At 38.8% G+C, this 25,838-nt stretch overlaps 1 protein-coding gene across 1 annotated transcript in view; it reads right to left on the bottom strand.

The window, feature by feature from the left end:
- Nucleotides 1-476: 476 nt before the first annotated feature.
- The window catches only part of slc25a21 (solute carrier family 25 member 21), a 122,828-nt gene continuing 97,466 nt past the window's right edge, over nt 477-25,838 (bottom strand). The window contains exons 5-11 of the mRNA XM_032547716.1: nt 15,615-15,681; nt 13,605-13,664; nt 8,510-8,617; nt 8,240-8,404; nt 5,588-5,769; nt 2,499-2,551; nt 477-972 (exon numbers count right to left, since the gene is read on the bottom strand). Of these exons, the coding sequence (XP_032403607.1) occupies nt 911-972; nt 2,499-2,551; nt 5,588-5,769; nt 8,240-8,404; nt 8,510-8,617; nt 13,605-13,664; nt 15,615-15,681 (697 nt within the window). The 3' untranslated portion in view covers nt 477-910. The remainder of the gene's footprint in view (nt 973-2,498; nt 2,552-5,587; nt 5,770-8,239; nt 8,405-8,509; nt 8,618-13,604; nt 13,665-15,614; nt 15,682-25,838) is intronic.

The following is a 25,838-nucleotide window of genomic DNA, read 5'->3' as shown; positions in this document are numbered from 1 at the left end:
CTATGTTTATAATGTTTGGGTTTTTTTCCATAAAACTCACTAATTAGCTTGAACCTATTCCTATGGGATAGGTAAAGTATGTGAATCTGTTCAAATAAGAACAAACACATGTTTATGATGACAGAAATGATGTGCATCCCTAAAACAAAAACTGCACAATAAAACTCTCAAGGGGGGAAAAAGAATAAAAGTCACTGATGTAAAAGTTGACTTTAAAACTGATGCAATTCTTCCCGTTGAAGACGAACCAAAGAGGAAGAGAACCTCTAATTAATTAATGTTGGTTTACAAACTTAGTCACATTTTAATTCATTCATTTAGAGAAGTTTAAATGACGTTTTTAGTGCTTTGGATCTTTTTTTTTTTAACGAAAGCCTTGAAAGTGTTAGTTTTAAAATGTATGAAGAATTAAAATATTGGAATCATCTACCACTGGCTTCATCTAGACAAAAGAGGGAATAACAGAAGAGTTGTCGTAAAGTGAAGGCAATTGCCTATTTATTTAGTCCATTTTTGAAAAAAGCAACAAAAAACAAAACAAAACTCTGACCCATTTTAAACAAGTTGGGGACAAACAGAGTGGCACAGAAAAAAAAAAAATATTTTGTCTAATAACTTTAGAGCTCCATTTACAAAGGTCACTTTATAAAGTCGGCACTGCTTTGTCTATTCTAGGACTGGTACAAAAAAAAAATCTAAATACTTTTTGGTGATGAAAACCTATTGGTTTACACAGCTTTTATTAGTGAGAAAGATGCATCGTAAAAATATGGGAACACTGTTTTGGTATTTTTATAAATCTTAGAAAAAACAAAACCAAAGGCTTCGTGGTGAGTCACCAATGCTGTCGATGAGGAATAAATTTGGAACAGAAATTACAGGCTTTCGTTTCTCTCCTGTGGTTTTCTCGTTACCAGTTCTTCTGCAACCAGATCGACACATATTCGTAGACCAGCAGCATCACCCCTCCACCTGCAGCAAAACATGACAGAGACACACAGCCTCATTTACAAACAGGAGACGAGCACTGCTTTAATTGTCATTATATTTAAATGAGGATTAAGGAGATTTGCTGCCTCCATTAGATCCAGAAAACAGACGACTACAACTTCAAGTATATACAGTACAGACCAAAAGTTTGGACACACCTTTTAATTCAATGAGTTTCCTTCATTTTCATGACTATTTATATTGTAGATTCACACTGAAGGCATCAAAACTATGAATAACACATGTGGAAATATGCACTAAACAAAACAGTGTAAAACAACTGAATATACCCCTTATATTCTAGTTTCTTCAAAGTAGCAACCTTTTGCTGTGATTACTGCTTTGCACACACTCTGCATTTTCTTGATGAGCTTCAAGAGGTAGTCACCTGAAATGGTTTTCACTTCATAGGTGTGCCCTGTCAGGTTAATAAGTGGGATTTCTTGCCTTATAAATAGTCATGAAGATAAAGAAAACCCATTGAATTAGAAAGGTGTGTCCAAACTTTTGGTCTGTACTGTATATGCTACTTGCTGAAAGCAAACATACGCCTAGCAAAACCATGCACAACCCTTAAACTCTTATACATCTTATTATGCTACAAAAAATCCTGAAATGTTTTCAGATTTTATATGGCAGACAAATACAAAGTTGGGCACATTTATAAAATGGTTTGTTGGAGAACATCGCCGAACAAGCAGCATCATGAGGACAAAGGCACACAGCAGATGGGCCTCCAGAATAAGTGGAGCACTCTCAAAATCTAGTTCCTTTTTTCAGTTCCCAACAAACCAAAATATAAGAAAAGGTGTTCTGATCATATTTCATCAGGATATAACCTTTTGGCCTGTAAGAAATTTAACATTCACATCACCAGCACTGTGAAACATGACAGTGGCAGCATCATTTTGTGGGAATGTTTTTTTTTTTCTGTAGCAGGAACAAGAAAGAATTGATGGGAGCACAGGGTAAAATTATACAGCATGAAATATTAGAGGCTGGAAAACAAACAAGACTGCCTCAGTTCATCTAAAAGTACAACGCTCAGAGAGTCAAACGACAAAGTGTTGACTCAGGAAACTGGAAACAAATCATCTCCACTCTTTTTGGATTTTTATTTGCAGAAACTTTCTACTTCCCAATTCTGCTTTTTTCAATACATCAATAAAAATCCAAAGCTGACACACAGAAGTTTGTGGTCGCAATATCTTGAAATGTGAAAAGGTTCATTGGGTTTGAAACGCAAGGCAAGGTACTGTGAAATAAGTATCAGAAATGATTTTATAAAAGCTCTGCATAGTTATGTAATTTATAATTCCTAATAATGTTCCAAGAAAAGATGAACAAGCTGGTCATGGCTTCACATCGTTGGAAATGTACAATGAAATCTCAAAATAAGGGTTTCAAGTGTTAAAAATGACTGATTTAGGTTTATGTACCAAAATTTATATTTACATTATAAAACTAAAACAATGAATGTAAAGTGTCAAACTTTTTTTTTTTTTTACCTGGTCCAAGTCTCATTATCTTGGGAACCAAGCCTTTGTATAGAGCCAAGAAACTGCAGGAAAAAAATGGAAAAATCAGTTGGAAATACAGACACACACAAGCAAAGTAATCAAACAACCAACCAAACAAACAAAAAAAGTAAATTCAGTCTCAGTTTAAATAAGTCTCCTTTAGAACTGACAGGAAACCTTTCCTTGGGTTAATTTTCTGATTTCAAATATCAGTGCAGCATAAATATTCAGCAAATAAACGATAAAACGATTATGTTGGCTCAACTCTCGACAAAAGCAGGGTTGTCTTTACTAGCTGCAAGTTCAAGGTGACGAACAAGTCAAATCAATCGCTTTTTCGTGATAACACGCCTTAATCTGAGAGGGAACATTCTGCAACACATCCCTGCTCCTGTTGATGTTGATTGATCTCGCCTCGCTTTCCGTCTGTCTGCTGCCTGGCACGTCTATCACCCCATCGGGGACTAACAGGCAGCGCTGGCGAATACCTGTCCCTTAATGCGTTCAAGGTGATCAGTGGCTGCCTGCCTCTGCCTCGTGCTCCCTGTCCCGCTCCCTGCCCCCGCCAATGATGGCGTTAATAAGGCTCGACCCACTTCCTCCCTGGCCCTCTGTCTGATTAGATTGACCCGTGGAGCGCCGCGCGGCTCGTTAGGGTCTGCTTAACGATGTCTCCCATAGGGACCACTAATTAGCTGAGACTGTGTTGTGTTAAGGGAAGGGGACTGGATGTGGCGGCGGGGGCACAGTTTGTGCACGCCCGCGACAAGGCTTCAGTGCCGCTACCCCCATCCCATCTACAAACTAACAACATCCACTAACGACAAACATCTTTTGGGGTCTTGTCTCAGGGAGAAGCATGGGGGCAAAATAGAAAGCCCGGGGCAACTGCTAACATAACATACATCTTTCCTTGAAACCTCCATTTGGAGTTGTCAGTCTCTGAGGCTTGAGAGTATGTCCACAGTTACTCCAGAAGTGATAAACTTCTGCAGTCACTGATAAAATTTATGATTGGCATCATGCTGAGCGCAGCATAGAATTTGACATTTGTGTTTTACGGCTTTGCATTAAGGGGGTTTTCACACCTGACGGTCTGGTAGACTCAGTTTGATTACAATTTCAGCTGGCTTGGTTAGTTTTCAAACTGGACTGTGCAAAACGAACCAAACTCTTTGTTAAACCCGTTTACTCCCTTGCCAGTGGTGGCGATGCACCAACAACCCCTGAAGGAAATAACATGAAAACCTCAGAAGACAAACGCAATTTCATTCTTCACAAAATGTGATCGAAAATGCAGTGGATCCCTGGCATCCCTGGTGGTGTTGCTGCAAGATTGACTTTGGCTGCAACAACTGGTTAGGCACTGAAAGTTGAAGTAATTCATAATCGTGGGTAGCAAGATGCACTTCTCACTGAAAATGTTCACAATTTAGCTAAATGTCTTCCCTATAATGTGTTGCAATAATCACAATCCTACAGACATATCCCTGCAAAGTTCTGGTACTTGTGCTGTTTACTGTTACTTGTTGCTTCAAGCGTAGCGTGTTAAACATCTAAACTGAAACAGGATTTTTGCTACGATTATTAGTCAGGTTTCTAACATTTACTAATGGATAAAGATTCAAGGATAAAGTGACTGAAGAATCCAAATTTGAAGTGAGCACTGTAATGCTTGTAGCTTTCATATATCAAAAAAACCCTTTGGGGAAAATTCTACTTGTTTGGCTGTGAGTTATCAGTTGATAAAAATGCTTAGAAGATGTCAGATATTATGTTTTTGCCAAGTCTACTTTGAGGCACAGGAAGTTTTGCCCAACAAAATGTAACCCATCTTATTTCTAATACAAATCAAGAACTTTGTGGGCATTTTGTACCAACTCAGTCCATACTGGTGCAGTTTATAAAGCAGCTAACTATGCTAGCTACATAAACAGATATCATTTCTTTAGGTCATCCTTCAACCTTTGAGAGATTGATGCATATTTATAATCAGGTTATCTAGAGATGTTTCACACACACAATTCACTCAAAAACCTCTTGGATTAGGAATAAGGTTGCATCCAGATTAGGAGATGCTGGAGGTTAAAGTTAAAGACTCAGCGCCAAGAACAGAGCTACCTTGAATCATCTTAAAACAAATTAATTGTTTAGATTTTTTTTTTTTGTATTGGGAAGTAATTTGCCCTGCAGCTGATAATTATTTAGGCAGGAAATAGTGGTTGGAGTTCCATCAATTATTTTTCTGAGTGAAACACACCAAGTTTCAGGTATGAAAATAATTTTAAAGAATCCTTCACCTAAAGTAGTAAAATAAGCAGCTTTCCTTTGATATCAGACAGTTATTTTGACAAGACCACAGAGGAAAAATGGTTAAATCTTGCAGTTGTTACATCTTAAACATTTGAGTTTGAAGGTGGGGTTAAAAGTGAGGCTATGATGTAATTGTTTCCAAACACCTAAGAAGTAGTTAGATACATATAAAAAAAACAATTCAAGAAAACAACTCACCTGAATTGGCTTAACTTTTAAAACACTGCGTCTTCCCCTGAACGAATACATTTATTTTGTGACCGTGGGTTTCTGAGACCGTTCTAAAGACCGACTCAGATAATCTTGGTTTAAAGGTTCATAAATCCTGTTTGCATTCACTGCTCTAAAACTGGAAACCAGACTTTTTTTTTTTTTTTTTAACACATAAAGAGTCTGGTTTGGTCTCGGCCCCTTTTGAACAAGCGGGGCCAATTTATTCTAAACTCTGACGCCAAGAGAGTTAAGATATAAACTGCTATTTAACCTTTTAACCCTTTAACAGAAGCTCAAACGGGACTATTCCTTTAAGGCACATGTGTCCAGTCCTGGAGGGCCAGCGTCCTGCAACGTTTAGTAGCGTCATTCACAAAACTCTGTAGATCCTGACTGTGCGAGGACATAATTGAGTTCTTTGACTCAAGTCTGTTGAAACTGGGACACAATAAAAAGTTGCAGGACAGACGTTTGGAACCCCGTTTTTGATATTGGCTCAGTATTCCTTGAATCATCTTTTTTTGGACGTTATTTTTCGGTGTTGTTTTTACCCCTCTTCGCGGTACACCAGTGACATGGTCTGGAAGCAGGTGCGGTACTTGATCGCTCCTGGTTCCGGCTGGGGCCCTTGGATGCGGCTCTTTGCTACGTCAAAGGGAATATTCGCAATTGACGAGATGGTCCCAGACGTCAGGCCAATTGCAAACTTCCTCAGGAACTCTAACGTGGGGTCCTGTTTGGAAGACGACATTGAAGCTTATTGGTTTGACAAGCATAATCTTCATTGGAAACGTTTTCATAAGTGAGCTTGAGAACTAAAAAAAAAAAATAAAAATAAAAAAGTGCACACACAAAAAAAAGTGACACTAAGTTAATACACACAGTAATTTGACACTGCATTTTTATGCGAGAGCGAAAGTGAAACAGAGATGATGGGATCGGAGCGTATGATTTCAAACCTGGCATGAAAGCCCGGATCATTTTATGGTAGTGGAAGGAGGGGCTCCGAGGGGCAAATTTGCGCTTCCTGACTGTGGTGCAACGTTGTGATTGGCTGAGCAGAACCACATGTTCTTTGAGGAGCCAAGACGGAGGATTTATAAACAGGGTTCACGCAGGCAGAGTAGGGAGGCATATGGGGACAATTTGGGTAATTGGCCTGTGACTCGGCACAGGGGTATTACTGTACCAAAGAAGCCCAGACTCGGAGAGCTCTGACAGCTAATTGGCCAGGATATTTTTACAAATGACAGCAGCTTCTCCGGTCCAGGGCTTTCTCAAGCGGCTGGACACCCCGAGAGCTGTGGTAAATCAACATCTAATCCCACTTCTTCTGTTTTTTTCAAGTGGGATGCGGGTTAAGGGGGCGGAGGGGGGAGGAATATAGCCACGGCCTAAGTACACCCATCAAGCCACTTCCTAACAGCCTTAAGCAAACATCTCCTCACACATCCCCTAGTGAATGATGGTAGTGTGCTATCTGCCTCCTATGTGCTATTCAAATGTACGTACAACAGAAGCCTGGGCTCGGTAATCTAAATTTGACTATTGACATGATTGACTTGAAAGCTCATTGCTCATGTTGCTGACAAGCTTTAAGCAATGAAACTTTAGCTCAGTCTCCAAAACACACACAAGACACATTTACAGTGCTCTGTGAAGTTCATATTTTGGAAAACTCTAACATAATTTATTAAAAAGGATTTTTGAGTGTAGAAATTAGTGTAGGATTACAAGGTCGAATAAAACTAAATACAGGGTTTAAAATAAAAATAAAATCAGAATTATGTAGTGTGAATACGTATTAAACCCCACTAGCTCTAAATAAAAAGAAGTGCAACCAATTGCACTGAGAAATCAGTTGTTTGTTAAAAGAATCCAACTTAGGGCCACTTAATCTCATCATAAATTGGGCTGACATTCATGGATTATTGGCATAAATAAACCCTAAGTTGAAAGGAGAAAGAGCAAACATGTAGAAGGTGCTCTGGCCAGAAGAGACAAAATATTTAACTTTTTACCTTCTTGCAAAATTCCGTTTTGCATAAAAGTCACGAAAAAATAATATTTATGCAAATCACTCTCAATGAATAATGGTGTTGGCAGAATCATGTGCTATGAATACTGATGTTCTGTTGAGACAGGTAAGCTCCATCCATCTAACGAGGAGATGGATGGAGGACGACCAGGTCAATCCTGTTGGACAGCGCAAAAGAAGGTTCACAACACGACCCTGAACATACAGCCAGAGCTACAACTGAATGGTTTAGTTTGACCCATTCTCCATGTTGTGTTCACAGATGCTCTTTAGGTGAAACGACTGAGCACGAGTTATTTTACGAAGAGAAAAGGGGAAAAATTTCCGTCTCTAGATGTACAAAGTTGGTCTAGGCATAGCCCCAAAGACTTGAAACTACACTTTCCTTAATTTTAAGAGTATACTCTATAGGTCTATAAAGCACACATAAGTTGTAGCAAATGATCTGACAAAATCACAAGAAGTATTAAACAGTATAAACACTTTTGCAAGTCACTGTATATTTTAAAAGCGTGTGTTGTTAGCCTCTCGCAAACAAAATTCCTGCACCGCACACATAAATGGATGAAGCCTATAAGTAATGGCCATAACCTAAGAAGAAAGTTATTTAAGTCATGTAGCCACATAATCATTATTCACAGAGGATGGCCACTTCGATGTGCATCATGCAGCTTTGGAAAAATTTGGAAAATACAACAGAGCCGGGCCTCCCACTGTAGCCTCCTCTCGAAAATAGTACGGTTGTCTGCTTCCAATTAGTTCATTGGACTTCTAATCTAATGCTCTGGATTGTACATGTGGAAGTGGCGTATGGTAACGTTTCCATTAAACAAAATTAACTTTTGTTTGGGCCATCAGGCGCTGCCGGATGTGTAATCCGAAACTTTGAGGATGTTATGAAGAGCAAACAGACGAGGTATTAGTGGGGCTGATCTTGGAAGCTTCTCTCTGATTTCTGCTTCCTCCGTGCCGTGCAAGCTAATCATACTGTTAAACACTTGTTATGCTCCCGCAGCAATGTGGCGAGGACATGTGAGGATCACAGAGGCTGAGGTTAGCCAAAAGTAGGCAGAGTCAGGAAAGGTTAGGCAGCACTGAAGCACAGCAACAGGAATGTGCCACAGACAAAATTCCACACAGTGCAGATTTTTCATTTGCATATTACCGGATTGGCAGGGATTGCATCCTTGACATTAAAGTAGAAGCCAAAGTAGATCATGTTGAAAACTCCATGGCGTCCCAATGTTGATGTTAACCCTTTATTCAGACCTCTCAATCCATAGCCATCTGACTCGATAATACGTCGTGCTTGGGCGAAAGCGGAGGGTTGCTGTCGAAAGACAGAATTGAAAAGGATCTCGTCAAGGAGCTACAAGGAAAATGTGAACATTTAGCAACATTTTACAAGTCAAATTAACATTTTCTTTCACTCAACCTCTGTGAATGAGTCTCTGTTGGCCTGGAGACTGACTTTCACCACTTCGAACGGATTGACGATGACGGCCTCAGTCAAGCCTGAGCCGAGGCCTGCTGCAGAGAGCGCCTGGAGGGGAGATGAACATGATTTAACGCCGAGAGTGAGAGAATAACATCTGGGTAGAGATGGAGCAGAGCAGAAACCGTTGAAGATGAGTTCCAAAAACTCAGCGGTGAAGTGTTTCTAGAATTTGTGTTTTGTTTTTTTTCCAAAATGCAAATGTGTCTCTGTCATGGTTAGACAAATTGTTCCCGAAGATACGCAAGACACCTGAGGGTGTTAGTTGACAATATGCTAGATGTTATCTATGAGGGGAAAGGAAGGTGAGTGGAAAGAGGAAGCAAGACTGTTGCAGTTTCAAGTAATTTGTCCTGAAGCAGACTACTTACTATAGGTCTTATTACTTCATATACCTGCCACGTAATTAAAAATGGAACCTGCACGACCAGATGTATTTACACTGAGCTTTGTATTTTTGTGTGTTTTTGTGTCGGGGTGTGCAAATGTGCATGAATGCATGCTCAGCAAGAGGCGTAATGGGAACATGTCGAGAACGTGTCTGAAGCTCATTACTCTTCCTGCGTCTTTATCCCTCTGTCAGAGCCGCAGGACCCATCCTCTCAGACATGCCTCGCGATGTTTACACAGCCAAGCGGCCATGTTTTAATTCCTTATTTGTATTATTACTGTGTGTGTCCTCATTAATCAGAGTGAAGGCATTCAGCTGTGCCATGCTGAATAGGGTAAGGAGAAAGAGAGATAGTGCGCTAATCTGTAATTAAATTGCACTAATGATCTGATGTGAATTAGTGCACTTGATACTCTGGGGGATTTGAGGTTTGCAGCTCTTGCAGGAAGGAGATTGTAAGGGAGGAGGTGGAGTAGAAGTGGAACAAGAGCTTGATGGATGAGGTAGGTAAACATTTCTCCACCATTGGCTGTAAAGCCAGCAGAGGATGTTCTCTGTGTGGAGGTGGTTTTGATACGGACTTACAGGTAAACCATCCATCATGGCTGACAATTGCACCCCTCCCCCCACTAAATTTTTGGGCGTGTGATAACCACACCCCAGGAATTCAAATCTGTCCATTTCCAAACCTGGGACTGAGTAAATCAGCAAGACGATTATAAAACTATTTGTGGAGTCACTGACAGTGGTGAAATCTATTTCTAAATGAGCAACCGTGCAGGTCAATGTAAGACAGAGATTTTGGTCAAATCGCAAACTTATCAGGTACAGGTAGGTGAAAACAGCACAAAAACAGATTCCACAGTGCAAGCCAAATTTGAATGTTTCAAAAATAGATATCTAAAATTACCTGAGTTTTGGATCTGGAAATGCCTAAAAGGAAAACAATCCCTCACTGATGCTTCCATGAGGAGGATGATAAATGGATCTTTGGCGTGCCAGGCTTTTTCTGTAGTCCTAAGCATTTATACTGGAGTCTGTTTCTCTAAAATGTTTTCATAAGTCATTTTCATGTCAAGCCAATGACGCAGTTAGGTTTAAATGTCAGTCCATGGTCTTTCTGCGTGGAGTTCGGATGTTCTCCCTGTGCATGCATGGGTTCTCTCCAGGTACCCCAGCTTCCACCCACAGTCCCAAAACATGACGGTCAGGTTAATCAGTCTCTCAAAATTGTCCTTAGCTGTGAGTGTGTGCATGGTTGGTTGTTCTGCGAGTCTCTTTATTGGCCTGAGATGGATTGGCGACCTTTCCAGGGTCACCCAATGATCGTTGGAGATATTCACCAGCCCCCTGGGTGTAGTCAATGGATGGATGAATTATTTCATGAGAATTACATAACACTACCTCTAACTTTCATAATTAATTAACACATACCGCGGAACGTGTTGTCTGTAGTTTCTGGGTTGTGTTTCATTTTTAGTTTTACTCATAAGGACGACAGTTGTAGATTTTATGCAAAAAATATTTCAGAGTAGCATTGAGATTAGAAATCTTCTTTATAAGAGCATCCTGCCTAAAACTGGCAGCAGCACACAGACTTTACAAAATATTCACAGCAAAACATAAAAAGTTAACATTGTCATAAATAAATTAGTTAAGAGATTTCTCAGTTAAAACATTTACAGAGTTTAAAAAATTACGGATTTTGATTCCTTCTCAAAATCAGTAAAAAAAAGAGGCAAGGTAATGTATTTAATTGAGATTATATATGACAGACCAACACAAATTAGGTTTTTTTTTAAAGCGGGTGGATGACAGCACTCTTCAGATAAACTGACCAGAAATAAAATAAAATAAGTGTTTGTTAAGTACATTTAGGACCTAGACACTGAAAAACAGTCTTGAACTGGCAAGTTGGTAAAATGTCCAGAGAGCGTTCATAGCGCTAACAGGGTTAGCTAAGCCAGGTAAGGAAACAATCTAAAATAAATGGCCCAGCTGGAGAGGGAATTGTGTAGATAGATAAATATTGTACTTCGCTTTTTAACTTTGTCTATGAAAAAAATAAAGTCTACTTTTAGAAACAGAAAAAGTTGACTATTATTAAAAGAAGCTACAAAAGAAATACCTGTAAATGGGTTTTCGTCCACACGCGTCAAATTTTTCTACAAGTATGCCTTAAGCAGCGGATGTTATCATTTACCTTTGGTGTGGTGTTTGAGACAAGTAATGACCTCTTCTTAACAGGGTAGATACTCTCTAAAGTAAGAGGCAATGTTCACAAAAATGATCTATCTGAGAATCTACATCACTAAAAGGAGCTAAGAAAAGATTAAATTCAGCAGAAAAAAAGGAGGAATTTAAAAAGCGCAAGCTAACCTTGCATTTCAGCGCACTGTAAGGTTAGCTCTCAGAGGACATACAATCAATTTTGAAACCTAAAGTAAAAACAAAGTCGTTTGTGTCCTTTGGAGTGAGAAAGTCCTGATACATAGTGAAAACAGTTAAGTCTGTAATATTGATAAAGTCCTAAGGAAAAAGGTCAGTGTCATCATCAATGTGTAGGTTAAAATTACAGCTTGAGAGAAGGTGATAAAAAGTCACTAAAATCTGTTAGTACATTCCACTTGGATGTAGTAACCCTCTGCACAATGATAAGTAATCCATCAACAGAAGAAGTGAACCTTGATGAGTACTTGGGGCAGTAACATCGCAGAGTTTCAGGTAGAACATATCAAAGTTGGTGAAATGATTGTAAAATCCTCATCAGCACAAGAGCCAAACCAACGAGTGGTGAGAGATTGCCAACGACCCCACGCTACCAAAGAGCTTCACCTGGACACCGGCTCTCTGTCCTCTCTTCCGCCCATCGAAGCATCGCAAAGAATGCTGCCTCCATAGGAACCACTCATCAGTGAAAATCATACATATAACATCCCCAAAACAAGATGAAAATGGTTAAAAAAAAGACAAAATCTGCAGAAAAACAATGTAGGGGCAAAGCCAAACAATGGCGCCATCAAAACAGAAACCAAGTATCCACTCACTGGGAAATTGCAAACCTTCCAGTCAGCTCTGACCAGTCTCACTGTCCCTGCTCAGGAAAAACATCTGCCACTGTCACCACCATGTTTCAAGGGGTTTTTGGAATATTCAGGGTGATGTGCAGTGTTAGTTTCCTGTCAAACATTGCATTTTGTACGTGGGCTAAAGAGTTGGTCTCATCTAAACAGATCGCATTCTTCCACATGTTTGCTGTGTCCTCTGCAAGCAGGACTTCTCACGTCTTTCTTTGAGTAACAGCTTTGTTCCAATCTGGGAAAGAAGTGGCATGGAGCACACCACAAATGTCAGTCAGGTCAACAAATTCTTTCCACTGAGCTATGGGTAATTGCAGCTCCTCCAGAGTTACGGACATGTCTTGGTGGGTTTCCAGTCATGCCATTCTGTTTTCCTTTTCAGACAATGGATCAAAAAGTGCTTTTTGAAATGGAATATTGTTCTTAAACCAAACCCGGTTTTAACTTCTCCACAAATGTACCTCTGATTTGTCTGCTGGGTTCCTTGGTCATCATGATGCTGTTTGTTCACTAATGTTCTCAAACCTCCAGGATCTTCATAAAACAGCTTAATTTGTAGTTAGATTCAATTACACACAGAGGGACTCGGCGTACCAATTATGTGACTTCTGAAGACAAAATGACGCACTTTTTTATTTTATTTAAAGATCCTAAGCAAAAAGGAGCTAAACGCAAATGCGTCACATTTTTGTAAAAACCGAAAACCCCAAGAACTTTTCCTTCTACTTAAAAATTTTGTACTGCTTTGTGTTGGTCGATCACATAACATACAAAGAGGTTTGTGGCAGTCCTGTGTTGTAAGTTGTTATTCATCCCCACAGAATGCCAACCAATAAATTTAACCAAAAATTGCCAGCGGAATAAACATGGCATCGGACAAATTTCTGAAAATCGTTGGGATTTTTTATTTTTTATTATTCGGCAAAGATAAAACCTGACTTAAGACTGAACCTCACAGGTTCTAATCTTACAGAATAACAATAAGTTGAATGGCTTATGCGATATTTATACAAGCTATCATATATTTTTATTATACATCAGTGATAGGCCTGACATTTTAGAGTGTGTGTCATTCATCAAGAATGCTTCCACATGTGCTTAACATTTAACAAAAGTGGTACTCTGGGCTTTTATCATTTAATCCCTAGTTAAAATATTTATTTTGTCCAGTGCCATCCGATATGTCTTTATGCCTGAAAAGAAAAGCAATGTTATATTTGTCACACTGATATTGAACTGTAAACTTGTTAAAGTAAACTATCAGGCCTCAGCAAAGACCTACAATGTCGATAGATATATAACTTTAAAAAATCTACAATGAGTGACAGTAATTTCCCCTCTGTACTTATGTCTAGCTCATTGTTGAAGCAGCACTGAAGGCTTTTTATAAGAACATTTGCACTCGCATGACAATTTGCCTGGTAAAATTTTTCTTACCGTTCATGTTTGCTTTAACCGACTTTGGCAGCTAAGCAGACGTCAGATAAACTATTCTTCCTGGTTCTGTGCGTGTCAGTGTGTTTAAGCGACAGTGTACTCAGGTGCTTCTGTTTGGCATACTCACCACACCAGGAGACAACGAGGTCAGACTCAGCACCTTCTTGTACTGCTCAAAGGTGAAAAACTGTGGAGGTAGGATCAGGATTAACGACGTGTCAGAAAGTTACAAAACATGCAACACCATCCATGTGCACAGACTGACACTTTACACAGAAGAGTACATTTATGCTGAAAACTGCACGAAACAGTGGCATTTTGGGGCACCAAGTTTCCATGACAACTATTAGACACCATCTACATGCCAAACTCTTGTTTGGGAGGAATGTTGGGGGGGAGGAAACGGCTTTTCTGTCCTGGTTAATATGTAGGAACACCAAGGTTGTGGGTTTAGGATGAATACTTGAAAAAACAACTCATCCAAATGTTGGATGTTTCTCATCCAAAGACAGCTTTGTTAGAGCATATACCGTCACAAACTCTTTGAAGTACCAGGAATATGAAACAAATATCTAGCAGAGGCCACGTGTAAACTGAGAAAGAGTCATCATTAGGTCTTTTAGCAAGGCAATGATCCAGAACAACCAGATCAACACAGAAATGGCTGGTCAGACACAACATCAAGGACCCAGGATGTGGAGAAATAGTGCAAAGCAAAATATTCAAAGCTCCCTGTATGCTCTAAATCTGAGAATATGTTATATTTTACAGGAAAAAGGAGGTTGTAAAAATTGTGCAATTCAAGGGTAACTGGAGTTGTTCAACTATTATTTCTTAAAATATAACCCTCCCAACCACTGAATAAATAAAGTCAGGTTAAATGATTAATTAAAAAAAATAATAAAGTTTTAGAGTGAGATTATGCTGCTGAAATAAAAGAATAATTTAGGCACAATAAAGATTTTATTGTGGTGAAGTTTATTGAAACTGTTATCAGCAACAGAAAGGTGTCATTACTGTGAGCTGGTTAAAAGTAACAATCTTCTGAGCGGCGGAAAAACCAAATAAAATTTGTGTTTCTATGAACTCATGCTGGTTGAGTCTGCTGGCAGTCTCGATCTGCCAGACTAGCTGCAACTCACCAGTGAGCTTTAGCTTTGTGGAGAAGGGAGGAACCTTTTAGATTCTGCATCAGTTCTGCAGCAGCATAGAAGACGGTAGGTTACAGTGTGTTCCTGGTCTTGAAGTTGTTAAAGAATGATCCTGGCGGAATCGCCAAAAGCTGCTTTGCCAAATAAGCCGTTGATGTGAATTGATACGATTGTGATTATCCTGTTAGCTTCCACCACTGCAAGGATTTATGAAACTTTCCACGAAGCTTGTGGCAATATGACACTTTTAATCTATTTTTAATAACTTTACAAAGCCTAGCTTGAAAAAAGAAATCCAAACTAACCCTCCAGGGTTTTTGAACCATTTTCAAGTGCCAATGAGTTTCCATAAAAGGCACAACCCATTACATGCCGCTGCTTTAAGATTTGATATTCTAAAACTGTACTTCTAAACGTCCGGCTTAATCTCTTACGTCAGCAAAGGGCACTTCCTCTGATTTGTGCCAAATACCAGTTGAGGTGGCTGAAGAACGTTAATTTGCACCAATATTTTGGTGCAGTAATGTCTCACCATCAGCAGTGTTGCTTGCCATGTGAGCGATTACCCCATCTTCTCAGTGTGAGTGCTTATTTATAAAGTTCACTTTGTCTCCAGCGTCTCATTACAGAGCAGCATAGTGCCAAGCAGCACACTCCCTCTGCACCCCTCGCTCCCAGCCTAACCTCCAATGTGTAATTCTGCTCACCTATAACTATCAAAAGATGACGTTCATGCCATGGCTTACAGCAAATACTTGTAAGTCAATATTGAGTTTGCGGAGAGGGCAAACAGGAGTGTCTAAAGAGGCAGACATGGTTGAGGGCGTTATGTGTTTAATCAGCACGTGTGTTCTATGTAACAGCCGTTTGAGTGTTTTCATATGGTAGTACGGCGGCTCACAATGAAACTAGATCCTGGGCCTTGCGTGACATCGTGAGAAGCTTTTTAGCTTTCCATAGACAAACACACACATCCTTTATCCTACCTTCACTGCTCTCTTTGGGGTCTCTGCCAGGATCGGAGGCAGGATTCCCTTGTAGAAGCCAAAGATTCTGCAGGGAGAGAAAATAAATTGTTGCGTCTCTTATTTTCCTGTCAGCTGCTCGGTTGTGTTTAGATCTAAAAAAGGCACAAAAAGTCAAAGACAACACAAAAGCAACCCAAAAGATGTCTACTTTACGACCATGAGTATCAAAGTCAACATTCAGGGTGAGTTTCACATCAACAAGCGTGCTTTTAGGTTGACGGATTAAAGTCTAGATCAAACACATTTCCTTATAGCATGAAAATTCCTGTACATATAGCACAGATTTAAACAGAAGCTAGTAAATGTCAATGGGAAGCTTAGTGGTGGAGCAAAGAGAACTTGGTTACAAAAGCAGAATGTTTGCAGAATTTAAAGTTGTTTTTGAAAGCGTGAGCATCTTCCTCTCACAGTCCAATTTTCAGGTCAGGTCAAGTCATATTTCTAAGTTTGTGAGTAAAGTGTAGGTTTAATCTGCACTATAAATACCCAAGGAACTCTTTAGATAATTACTATAGAATAAGGGTGATGATTTGAAGCGAAATAAGGAGAACAGCACTTCTACAATACTGGCAAACTAACAATGGAAAGATAAAAGAGGATACAGGTAAAGGAAAATGAAAACATTCTGCCATTACATCAAAATTTTAATTACTTTACCAGTCTACAGAAAATGAAAAAAATGGAGGAATACAGGGTTGTTGAAAATGGAGGGGATTTTTTTTTATATAAACCTTAATATTTGAGTTTATAAACTGAATAATGCTAGAAGACTTAGCTTTTCTGTAGACTGCTGAGCTAATATTTAGTCAATCACTGTTTTGAAGAACTGGTCCACATATGTTACAAACATGTTCTGGTACCTGTGTCCAGGTATTCCTGCCTGAAAGGCTTTGCTGAAGAAGCATCAGGTTTAACGTCCCTCCATGAGTAGATTAAAGTCCAGGGATTGGGCTGCTCACAACAAAATGTTAATCTGGTTTGTCTCTGATGTTCGCTGGCGCTTTGGGGGTGGTTGTCTTGTTGAACCACATATTTTAAAAGGGCATTTCTTCTTTGGTATAACATGAACTTTTCAAGTCTTGTGATGTATTCAAATGAAGCCTGGTAACTCGTAAAAAGGCCTGACATCATAGCACAAGATGCAGCCCCACATGGCGATACCTTTGCTGTGTTCTGTGACTTGATTCCTGTCACACTTAATTGTTTAAGATCATTAAACAAATTCTAACAAATTCTAATTCTAATAACCAGCATAAAAACAAAATGTATTTTTGTAGTTAGTATTTCCTTTAATGAGGAAAAAATCCATCTGAACCTAAGAAACGCTTCTGCCACCCAACAACTGCCATTACATGTTTGCTATTAGTGGTACTGAGTCTTTCACATCATTGTGGAGGAATTTTGACACGCTCTTCTTTGTAGACTTGTTTGTTAAAATAGGTAACAACAACATCAGTATTCTTGGTAACAAGCTTATGACATACTGGCATGGATTAAGTAATCATCATTGTCATGGTCTGCATGCAGCAGGATTACTCAACTTGGGGTTTTTGGAAAGTTAGCAAAGTTTTTTTTTTTTTTTTTGCCTTTTGGCTCTGGTTGTTTGCTGGTCATGACGCAGATGACTGTGCAGCTCGGGCTCGGCAGCAGCCCTCCCCTCAGTGATCTGATCCACAAGTGTAACCGGCGTCAGCATGTGTACACTCGTGGTGTATTCAAAGACGGCTCTGAAAATCCCTTTACCGAATCTTAACTGATTAAACGGCTGTAACAGCTGAAAAAAGTGCAAGGGCCAGAGAGGACGGATACAGGATGTGGAGGGGACCATACGTACCCACCATCGCTACATCTCTGAATGTTTTTTTTTGTAAAGCAAATGAATAAAAAAAAAAAAAACAAGACAAATATTACCGTTAAGCATCACGCATGCTTTTATCTTGAAGATGCGTTGTGAAACAGGAAGTTAAATTAGAAGAGAGGTTAAGGAGCTTGGTCAAAATATAAAAGAATGAAATACAGTAAATGTTAGGATGATTGGTGAAAATTGGAAGATCACACAAAATTTGCGAATAATGACTGAATTTGCATTAATAGTTGCGACTGCAACACCATACCTTTCTGGAGGGACTGTTAAACTTTCTGAGATTTTGTCTGATTGATGATGTTGGACTCCTTGTATTTTCAACATAGATGTACAGTACAGACCAAAAGTTTGGACACAACTGTGTGTCCAAACCTTTGGTCTGTACTGTACATGCTTTCAATACAACAAAAACAACATTACTGTGCTAACATATAAAGTTAACCAATTATAAAAAAAATAAGGGTAGAGAAGTGACGCCAAGCAATATTTACTGACTTTTTGGGGACATTTTTCAGTTTTTCTTTCATTATTGTCTAAGTTGACCATTTAGCAGAGTGTTTTGTTTTGTGTTTGTTAAACTTCTATATGATGTGCTATTATTCATTCAGACACCAGGAAAGTTTCTAAATCAACAGAAAATGTTGTCAAGAACCAATTTTAGATTGTATATTTAGGAACTTTGCTGCCCGTAGTCCAAATTGTGAGACACAATTTGCTCTTCAGTTTAATGTAGAATACCAAACACAGCTTGACACAATAACATGGCATTTAGTTGCAACAAGGAACCAGTTGAAGGATGGCACTTCACTCAGCTGCTCCATCTCTGCACTTTATTCACTACACAAACAGCACTAATTATGTGATACGCAAAACGCTTATAAAGTCGTGCATATGGAAGTAGTTTGTACCTCTTTCTGCTAAAGGTAGCGGTTTTCCTCTTCAAAATCTAAATATGACATTTTAGCCACCACCTAGATAGCAGATACAGAAGTAACAAAGAGATGCAGATAATATTTCCTCCTACTGAGCTCCTGGCTCTCATGAGAAAAAGATAATCCTCTGGATCAGAAAAACAACTAACTACCAGGAAGGAATCGCATTCAGAATGAGGTTTCCAACTCAATAAGTGATCTGAATGTTTGATTCTAAAAGACAGTCAAATAATTCAGCATTTTCTACTGAAGATAAAAAGACGATTTAAAGTTTGATTTAATCAGGTTGGAAAATGATCAAAAGTAGCCCATAACAGAACAAAAATAGAAACTCTCATGCTTCCTTGAACATAACTACATCCCATTATTTTCAGGTAATGAACACAAGAGTATTTAGCTTTTATCTCAGAGTGCTGGCTCTGAATACGTGCACTCTTCATGTCTCCTCTCACCCTCAGTGTAAAAGCAGAGCTGCACAATCCCCTACAACAATAAGGACAGGTCTTATTCAGAGTTCATTTGAATTCACCAACCTTTGCATATGGAGCATCATCTGTTGGAACAATCTAAAATTATTTTATTTTTTTTAACTGAATAAGCAATGCCTGCAATACTAGGCTCTTTTCACTTTTTCTTTCAATCAAATTTACCAAGAGCTTTCAAAATAAACAACCAATATTTAATGCAATCTTCACTTTGCAAACAACCTATATTTAAGAATCTGATCCCTCTGCATCATTTAAATATGGAAAACCTTTTGTGCCAGTATATCTTACAGTTATGCATAAAATGATTCAGACTTCTGGCAAGTTAAGATTCAAAATTATCTTTGTTCAACCAACAAAATTTGCTTGATAGGAAATGTGAAAGGCATCTCTCAAAAGACAATAAAAGTATTTAAAAGGAGTATTTACAAAAACAACCATCTATCTTCTTTCATTTGTATTATACAAACATGATTCATACTGCTCTCAATCAATACAAAAATATTCATTTTCATAAAATTAATCAGACCCTTTTCATAATTCATGGCCATTTCTTGTCTAGAACATTTCTCTGGATGTGAGAAGTGACAGCGAAGCTTCTCAATGCTGATGAGGCTTTCACTGCTATAACCGGATCTGTTTCCCCATTCAGAAAGCAATTTATAGGCAGGTAAAACTCGTTGAATTTGGAAAGCACATTACCCAGTTCTCAAGAGTTGTCCGTGACATTCTTGAACAGTGAGTCTTTGGTGGCAGAACCTGCTCATATAAATAACTTCAGTCTCTGGACTGCCTTTCCTCAGGTCCTCAGCTGTATTCACTTCAACTCCAAAGAAACCTCAATAAGTGGTACTTGAGAAAAAGGAATAATCACCCACACTGAATGCCATACTTGACTCTCCATTCAGAGGTTCCAACTGAAACATCAAAATGAAGTAATACAAGGCATAAGAGGCTTTATAAATAATATTTCTTTTAAAACTCATGACATGGATTATTCCATCCTACTTTTCTAACTTTCCTCACTGTACATCAGGCTTGAGCCGCCGAGGACATTAAATTTCTTTTCGACTCTAGCTAACAAGAGACAAACGGTAAGTAAATTATGCCGGCTTGGAGCCATGACAACTGAGACATATTTCAAACCACAAACCTAAGTAAACAAGTTCTTCAGGTGTATGATGAGGAAACGATTCGAGAGTACTTTCAGAATATGATATACTGGACATTTCAAAAGCGTTTAACTGTACAACTTGAGTAATATTTCCAACTTGGCTTTGCCAGCACTGATTTAAAGCACGCTTTGAGCCAGAAAATGAAGATGTATGCCTGCGTATAACGAAGGCTGTACTTTGAAATGAATCAGTTTTAAGTTGAGCCGTTTGCAGAATGCTAGTTAGATTGATGTTCAGAAGCCATTGCAATTATTATCATATTTTTATTTCAAACTGAATGTACTCTTTTTACTGAATGGAGCCAAGTGATAGGTCGGAGCATGTTGTATATTTCAGGGGACAATGCAATGGTTTGTTTTGCTAAGGGAGCACAAAGGGTGTTTCGTATACATTTAGAAGTGCACACACATGCGTTTCCCACAGCCTCAGACTTGGTGAAAACATGGGTAAGAACAGTTCATATGTTGGAACTTGTGTAAGGTTTACAGTGACAGTGTTGTGCCAAAAATGATAGAGGTACTTAGCTAATTTAGGTATATTTTGTATGCAAACATACCATTTAAAATTCCTCTAGCATCTCGGAGTGTAACTTTTTGTATTTCTTGAACTCCACCATGTTGAAACACAGCAAAGACTAATCATCAGACCTTTTTTTAGGTTGCTGGCATTTGTGTTGATAACAATCTGTCACCAGCAACAGACAGCTACCTGTGTGTGCCCTGCTCTTATGCCGAAATGTTGTTTTAAGGGGATGGACTTTAAGTCAAACAGGTCAAACAGGTCCAAGCCCTTGTGCATTTTAAAAGACAATTAATTTAAAACTTTTTTTTCCCCTGCAGGTTCAAAATATACAGAGTATAAAGATGTGCTTTTTATGGTAGCGTGAAAAACATGAACTAAATTTAACTTGTGGGAAATAATCAGTGCTTAACAGTAAACAAGTCTGTTGCTATGGAAACATGCTGTCAAAAGCTTTGTATATTCGAACACTTCCTTGTACGTTCACAAATGGAGTATTTTTCCGTGACCATACAGATATTCCATTCATGGAAAATCGGAAACACACATTTCATCTGCAGCCTTTAAAGCTTCCTGAGGTTTTTGAAAGATATGCACATTTTACCTGTATTAAAAAAAAAGATCTAAATATCACATCCCATCTATGCTTGTGATAAAAATACTTCCTGGATTTAATAAAAAAAGTCCTTTAATATCTCGTCTATGTCACTGGGCAAAGACCACAATTCATCCTTTATTGATGCACACGCAGCTTCTCTCAGTGGATTCCCTGTTAATTAGGTCTTATCCAAATGAGCCAAACCTCCAAATATCCTGCTTGTATATTAATAATAACAATACAGTGATAGACAATAAATTAAAACATATGTCCCAATTAGTCTCGTTTTTCAGATTAAAAGTACCTCATGAAAACAATAACCTTTAAGCATGTATTAAACATACTTTTTATTAAGCCAGCATTTTCGTTTTTGGAAACAGTTTTTTTTATTGGTGTGATCAGTGATGTTAGAATTTTAAATGTCATGTTTTCATTTGGTGTAAGTGGAAGATGATCATGATTAACACAAATAAAGGCTTTCAAATATCCATTGGTGTAAATAATCTATATAATATGTATAAAAAGGCTTTTCCATAATGTTAAAATTTACTGAATGAGCCTGTACATATGAGTCATGTAAAGAAACGAGTAGCCCTATGACAGCCTATATGTTTCAAACGTGCTTAAAATGTAACAAAAACACATTTCAGTTAAGAATAAAGTAGGACATTTAATCCACCGTAGCCTTTAGCGGACATGCCGTCCGCCGTCAGGACAGTGTGGAGGAGCGTAATTATGAGTTTAATCTTGAGCAGCACAAGGAACATGCGTCAACCTTTTGGAGCAGAATGATTGTGATTTAATCTGTTCATCTGAGGAACAGGCACGCGATGACGAAGTGAGGAACTGCGCAGCTCTGGTAAGCGTTCTGTCGGAGCGAGTTACAGTTTTGTGCCGATCGGTGTGAAACTCAGGGACTCGATTGTATTAGTTTGCCATTTTTCTTTTAATTCCAATAAAGTTCATGCCTGGATATCGCTTTATGTCTTTTGTATTAACTAAATCCATAAGGTTGCACATCTAAAAAAAAAAAAAACAGAAGTGCTAAAAAAAATAAATCTGGACAGTTTTCATTATGTTTGGGCCAGCAACATCATCGGAGAGTTGACCACAGCTGCGATCAGGGCCCACCCATATTCACGCCCACAATGGTGAAGAGCAAACCGTAATGGAGCTACTACAAACTGGGATGAAACCCAAACCATACATTAACTGGTTAGACTGGGACTTGACAGGCGAGAAGCAGCTTTAGTCTGATGTGTTCCTGACGGTTGAAGTGAGAGTGAACATGGTGTATCTGAGAGCTTTTAGCTAATAAAATATAGAAAGGGACTCAAAAGGGTCTCAGAAAACAACATCAGCCATCCCACTGCATGAAAAACATATATGGGTAGAGAAAAGAAATGAAAGAGAAATGCCAAAATCTCTAGATCTGACAGTTCAAGCTAATACTCTAGAAAAAACTGCAGCATGCTAGAGTAAGCCTCTAGAAATCATATGTTATCATCTGACCACCAAGTTGTTCCTACTGTTGATATAAAAGTGTATACTGTGACCATAAGACAGAGACAAGTCCTTTAACAGGAGGAACGTAAGCAGGAACCTTTACTCTCTTAGGTAAGAGTTTGCCTGAGAGAATATGAACAAAGACCAGAACCTCTGGCATACTGTTCCTTGGATAAATAAGATGCAAATGGTATAGTCTGGGGACATTTAGCCCCAGGAGGAGAAGGATAGCTCAACATCATAGAATCCACCATGAATTCTTCTAGATGGCACTTATGACAAATACAAATAATGATCAAGCCAAACTGAATCCTATAACATGACAATAACACATTTTTTCAAGCAACTTCAGAGTCTTTTGCCCAGAATTTTCAGAATCATGTAGGTATTTTTACATTCCAATATGAACTGCTGCTGTGCAGTAGGAATATCAACAATATTAATATTAATTTGTAGAAACTAATAGGTTCATAGTGTTGGCATTATAAAATGTAGCGCAGGGATTTCTGTCAATGGTGAGTATAATTTTCTCTTCTGGCCCTGATTCTGAGTGGCGGACAAATATATAGCTGGTAGAGAACTTTTAATCAAGCAAGCAATTTAAAAGCAAGTCTTGACTTTGAACCTTGAGTAAGTTGAAAGGTGGCAATAAATATACAGGATTTTCCTGTAAACCGAGATCGAAGAACATCTAAACAGATGATCATTGCTCGTGAACGGAGAGGACAACGCGGCGTGACCGACTACATCCTGTGAAAGGCTGCATCGGCTCTGTTGTGACAACACACTCTGCAAGTCACCAGAGATGATCTTGGCTGATTCAGAACGAGTGTAAATATTTTTGCTGCTGGCGCATATTTCCACTCAATATAACCAGACGAAGACGGGCCATTACATTTCCAAAGAAGATGCGCTGCCTTCCATTAACTGCAGTGAACCGCAACTAATTATCAGAGCACTTGTCATCAAGTGGAGCCAGCCAGGATATTTTTAGGTAGAGAATGTGACACATTGTTCATAAGGTTGAACGTGACAACAGTAGGATTTATGTGGAGTAAAAAAAAACTTAATGTCCAAGAATTTAGAGAATCATAACCAGGGACTAATAATAGGAATAATTTAGGAAAATAAATTTCTATGTACTGTTTATTCAACAAGACTATGCTCTACTCAGAGGTCACATATTTACCTGAAGGTGTTAAATATAGGGATGGTGCTTTCAAGAGATTGTACAGTTTTAGTTTTCTGCCACACATGTCCCTTTTTAGCAGATATGAAAATCCTCATTTTGCATAATGGCAAAAAAGTTTTATTTTGGTGTCATCTTACTAGAGCACTAGTCATCTGATTAAGCTTTCTACTCAATCCTTCTCCATAACGGATACAATTGTGCAGGACAGAAAGTAATAACTTACATCAACATACTCATATCTATTATTTTCAATAAGACATCCCACACCAGTGGCATCTAGTAAGTAGTCAACATCGCAAGATACAGTTCCCGGTGATTCTTTTTGAATTTGGCGCGATACAAATAAACTGAATCGGATTAAACGTGTTCAGGGACATTAAGTCTTCAGATAAAACAATCTGCAGATGAAGTCCAGAAATCAGTTTTGTCCAAGCTTACTTCAGGACAACTCATTCCTTATGTGATAAAGACACGAATAAACCTGCAACAGTTGAGTTGATGCAGAGCTGCACTTCCTGTTCTATAGACTAGAACAACTGTGGTAATGAGTACAGGCCAATTTGGACCAGGAATTGTATTTTCTTACAAGGTGTCACTAAGTACGAAAAAAATTGTTTAGCCTAGCACAAACTAGTTGATGGATTAACTGTCAGAATGGGCTCAGTCAGTGGTGATATAAGATATAAATAAGGTATTGAATTAGCATGAGATATTTTTAACTAAATTCAGACAATTCAGTTGATCTCAACAAACCTCTGTGTGTTCTTCAAAGTTGTGCATTTTGTTAGCATTTATTAGGAAGAACTTAATCTTAAAACAGGAAAAAAATTCCCTTTTCCTTATTCAGTGAATGGGGATCTGTGTATAAGCTAATCCAACTGGCTTGTGGCTACTTGCTCAGCCGGCCAATCCACAAAAAGTGCCAAATGGTTGGCTGAACTCTGGCCAAGACCTCATTTAATCAGTTCCTCTTACAGTGTAGCACATGCAAATCAACCAAACTCCCATTCAGAAAGGAGTCAAGATTGGATTGTCAAATAGTCCACATGGGATAGTGCATGTTTGGCATTGACTTTCTCAGCCTGTAGATGCTGTCCTGCAAATTAAGGGCAAATGCACTAATAGCTAATTTTCCATATGCCACTGAACATTATTGCACAAGCAAAACTGATCTGCAAGTACTTATTTGAATCACCTCCTACTGCAGAGACATCTGCAAGTATCTTGGCAGACGTATCCATCAGCTCTGCACAAGTAGAGGTAGAAAATTTTGCTCACTTGCAAAATAGTTCAAGGTTCGTCAGATTAGTCACAGAGCACATAAAAGTGCTTCGATCATCCAGTGGTGGGCCGTCAGGGCCTGCAAGGCCTTCTCTGCTGGCCTAAAAATATCTGAATCACAGACTGATGTTAATTATATTTTGTCGATGAATACTTATTAAATAAATCCAAATAGTCTGTCCGCTTCCTCTCATTGCTAGCCCCCTGGTTGCGCTGCTTCCAGGCGTGTATTTTCATATTTAAGCATTTAACCAATCACATTTCAGCCGCTATTTGTTGCCAGGGTCAAAGAATTCTGCCTGGAGGCCTTCACAATCTGTTCTGCTGGCCCAGTAGCATAAAATAAATGTCGATCAAACTGTTGCTTCAACCAATCAGATTTTGAGTTGGCGACACCAAGGCCTTCTAGCAGGCGTATGGAAACGTCAGCATATTCACACGCTCTGATTGGTTAGTCAAAGAGTGTAGTAGCCAGAGCTAGCAAACTGCATCTGTAGCGAGCTGCACAAGCAAAGATATTGTTGTGTTGATTTAATAGCTGTTTTGTCAACCCACAATGGGTGAAGGAGGAGAAGAAATGGATTTGGTTGGAGATTTACTGTCAAAGCCATTTTCAAGATGGACTTTTCA

Source organism: Xiphophorus hellerii, chromosome 19 (genome assembly GCF_003331165.1).
Source record: "Xiphophorus hellerii strain 12219 chromosome 19, Xiphophorus_hellerii-4.1, whole genome shotgun sequence".
In the NCBI taxonomy this organism is placed as follows: Eukaryota; Metazoa; Chordata; class Actinopteri; order Cyprinodontiformes; family Poeciliidae; genus Xiphophorus; species Xiphophorus hellerii.
This window is presented reverse-complemented; position numbering and strand designations above follow the sequence as displayed.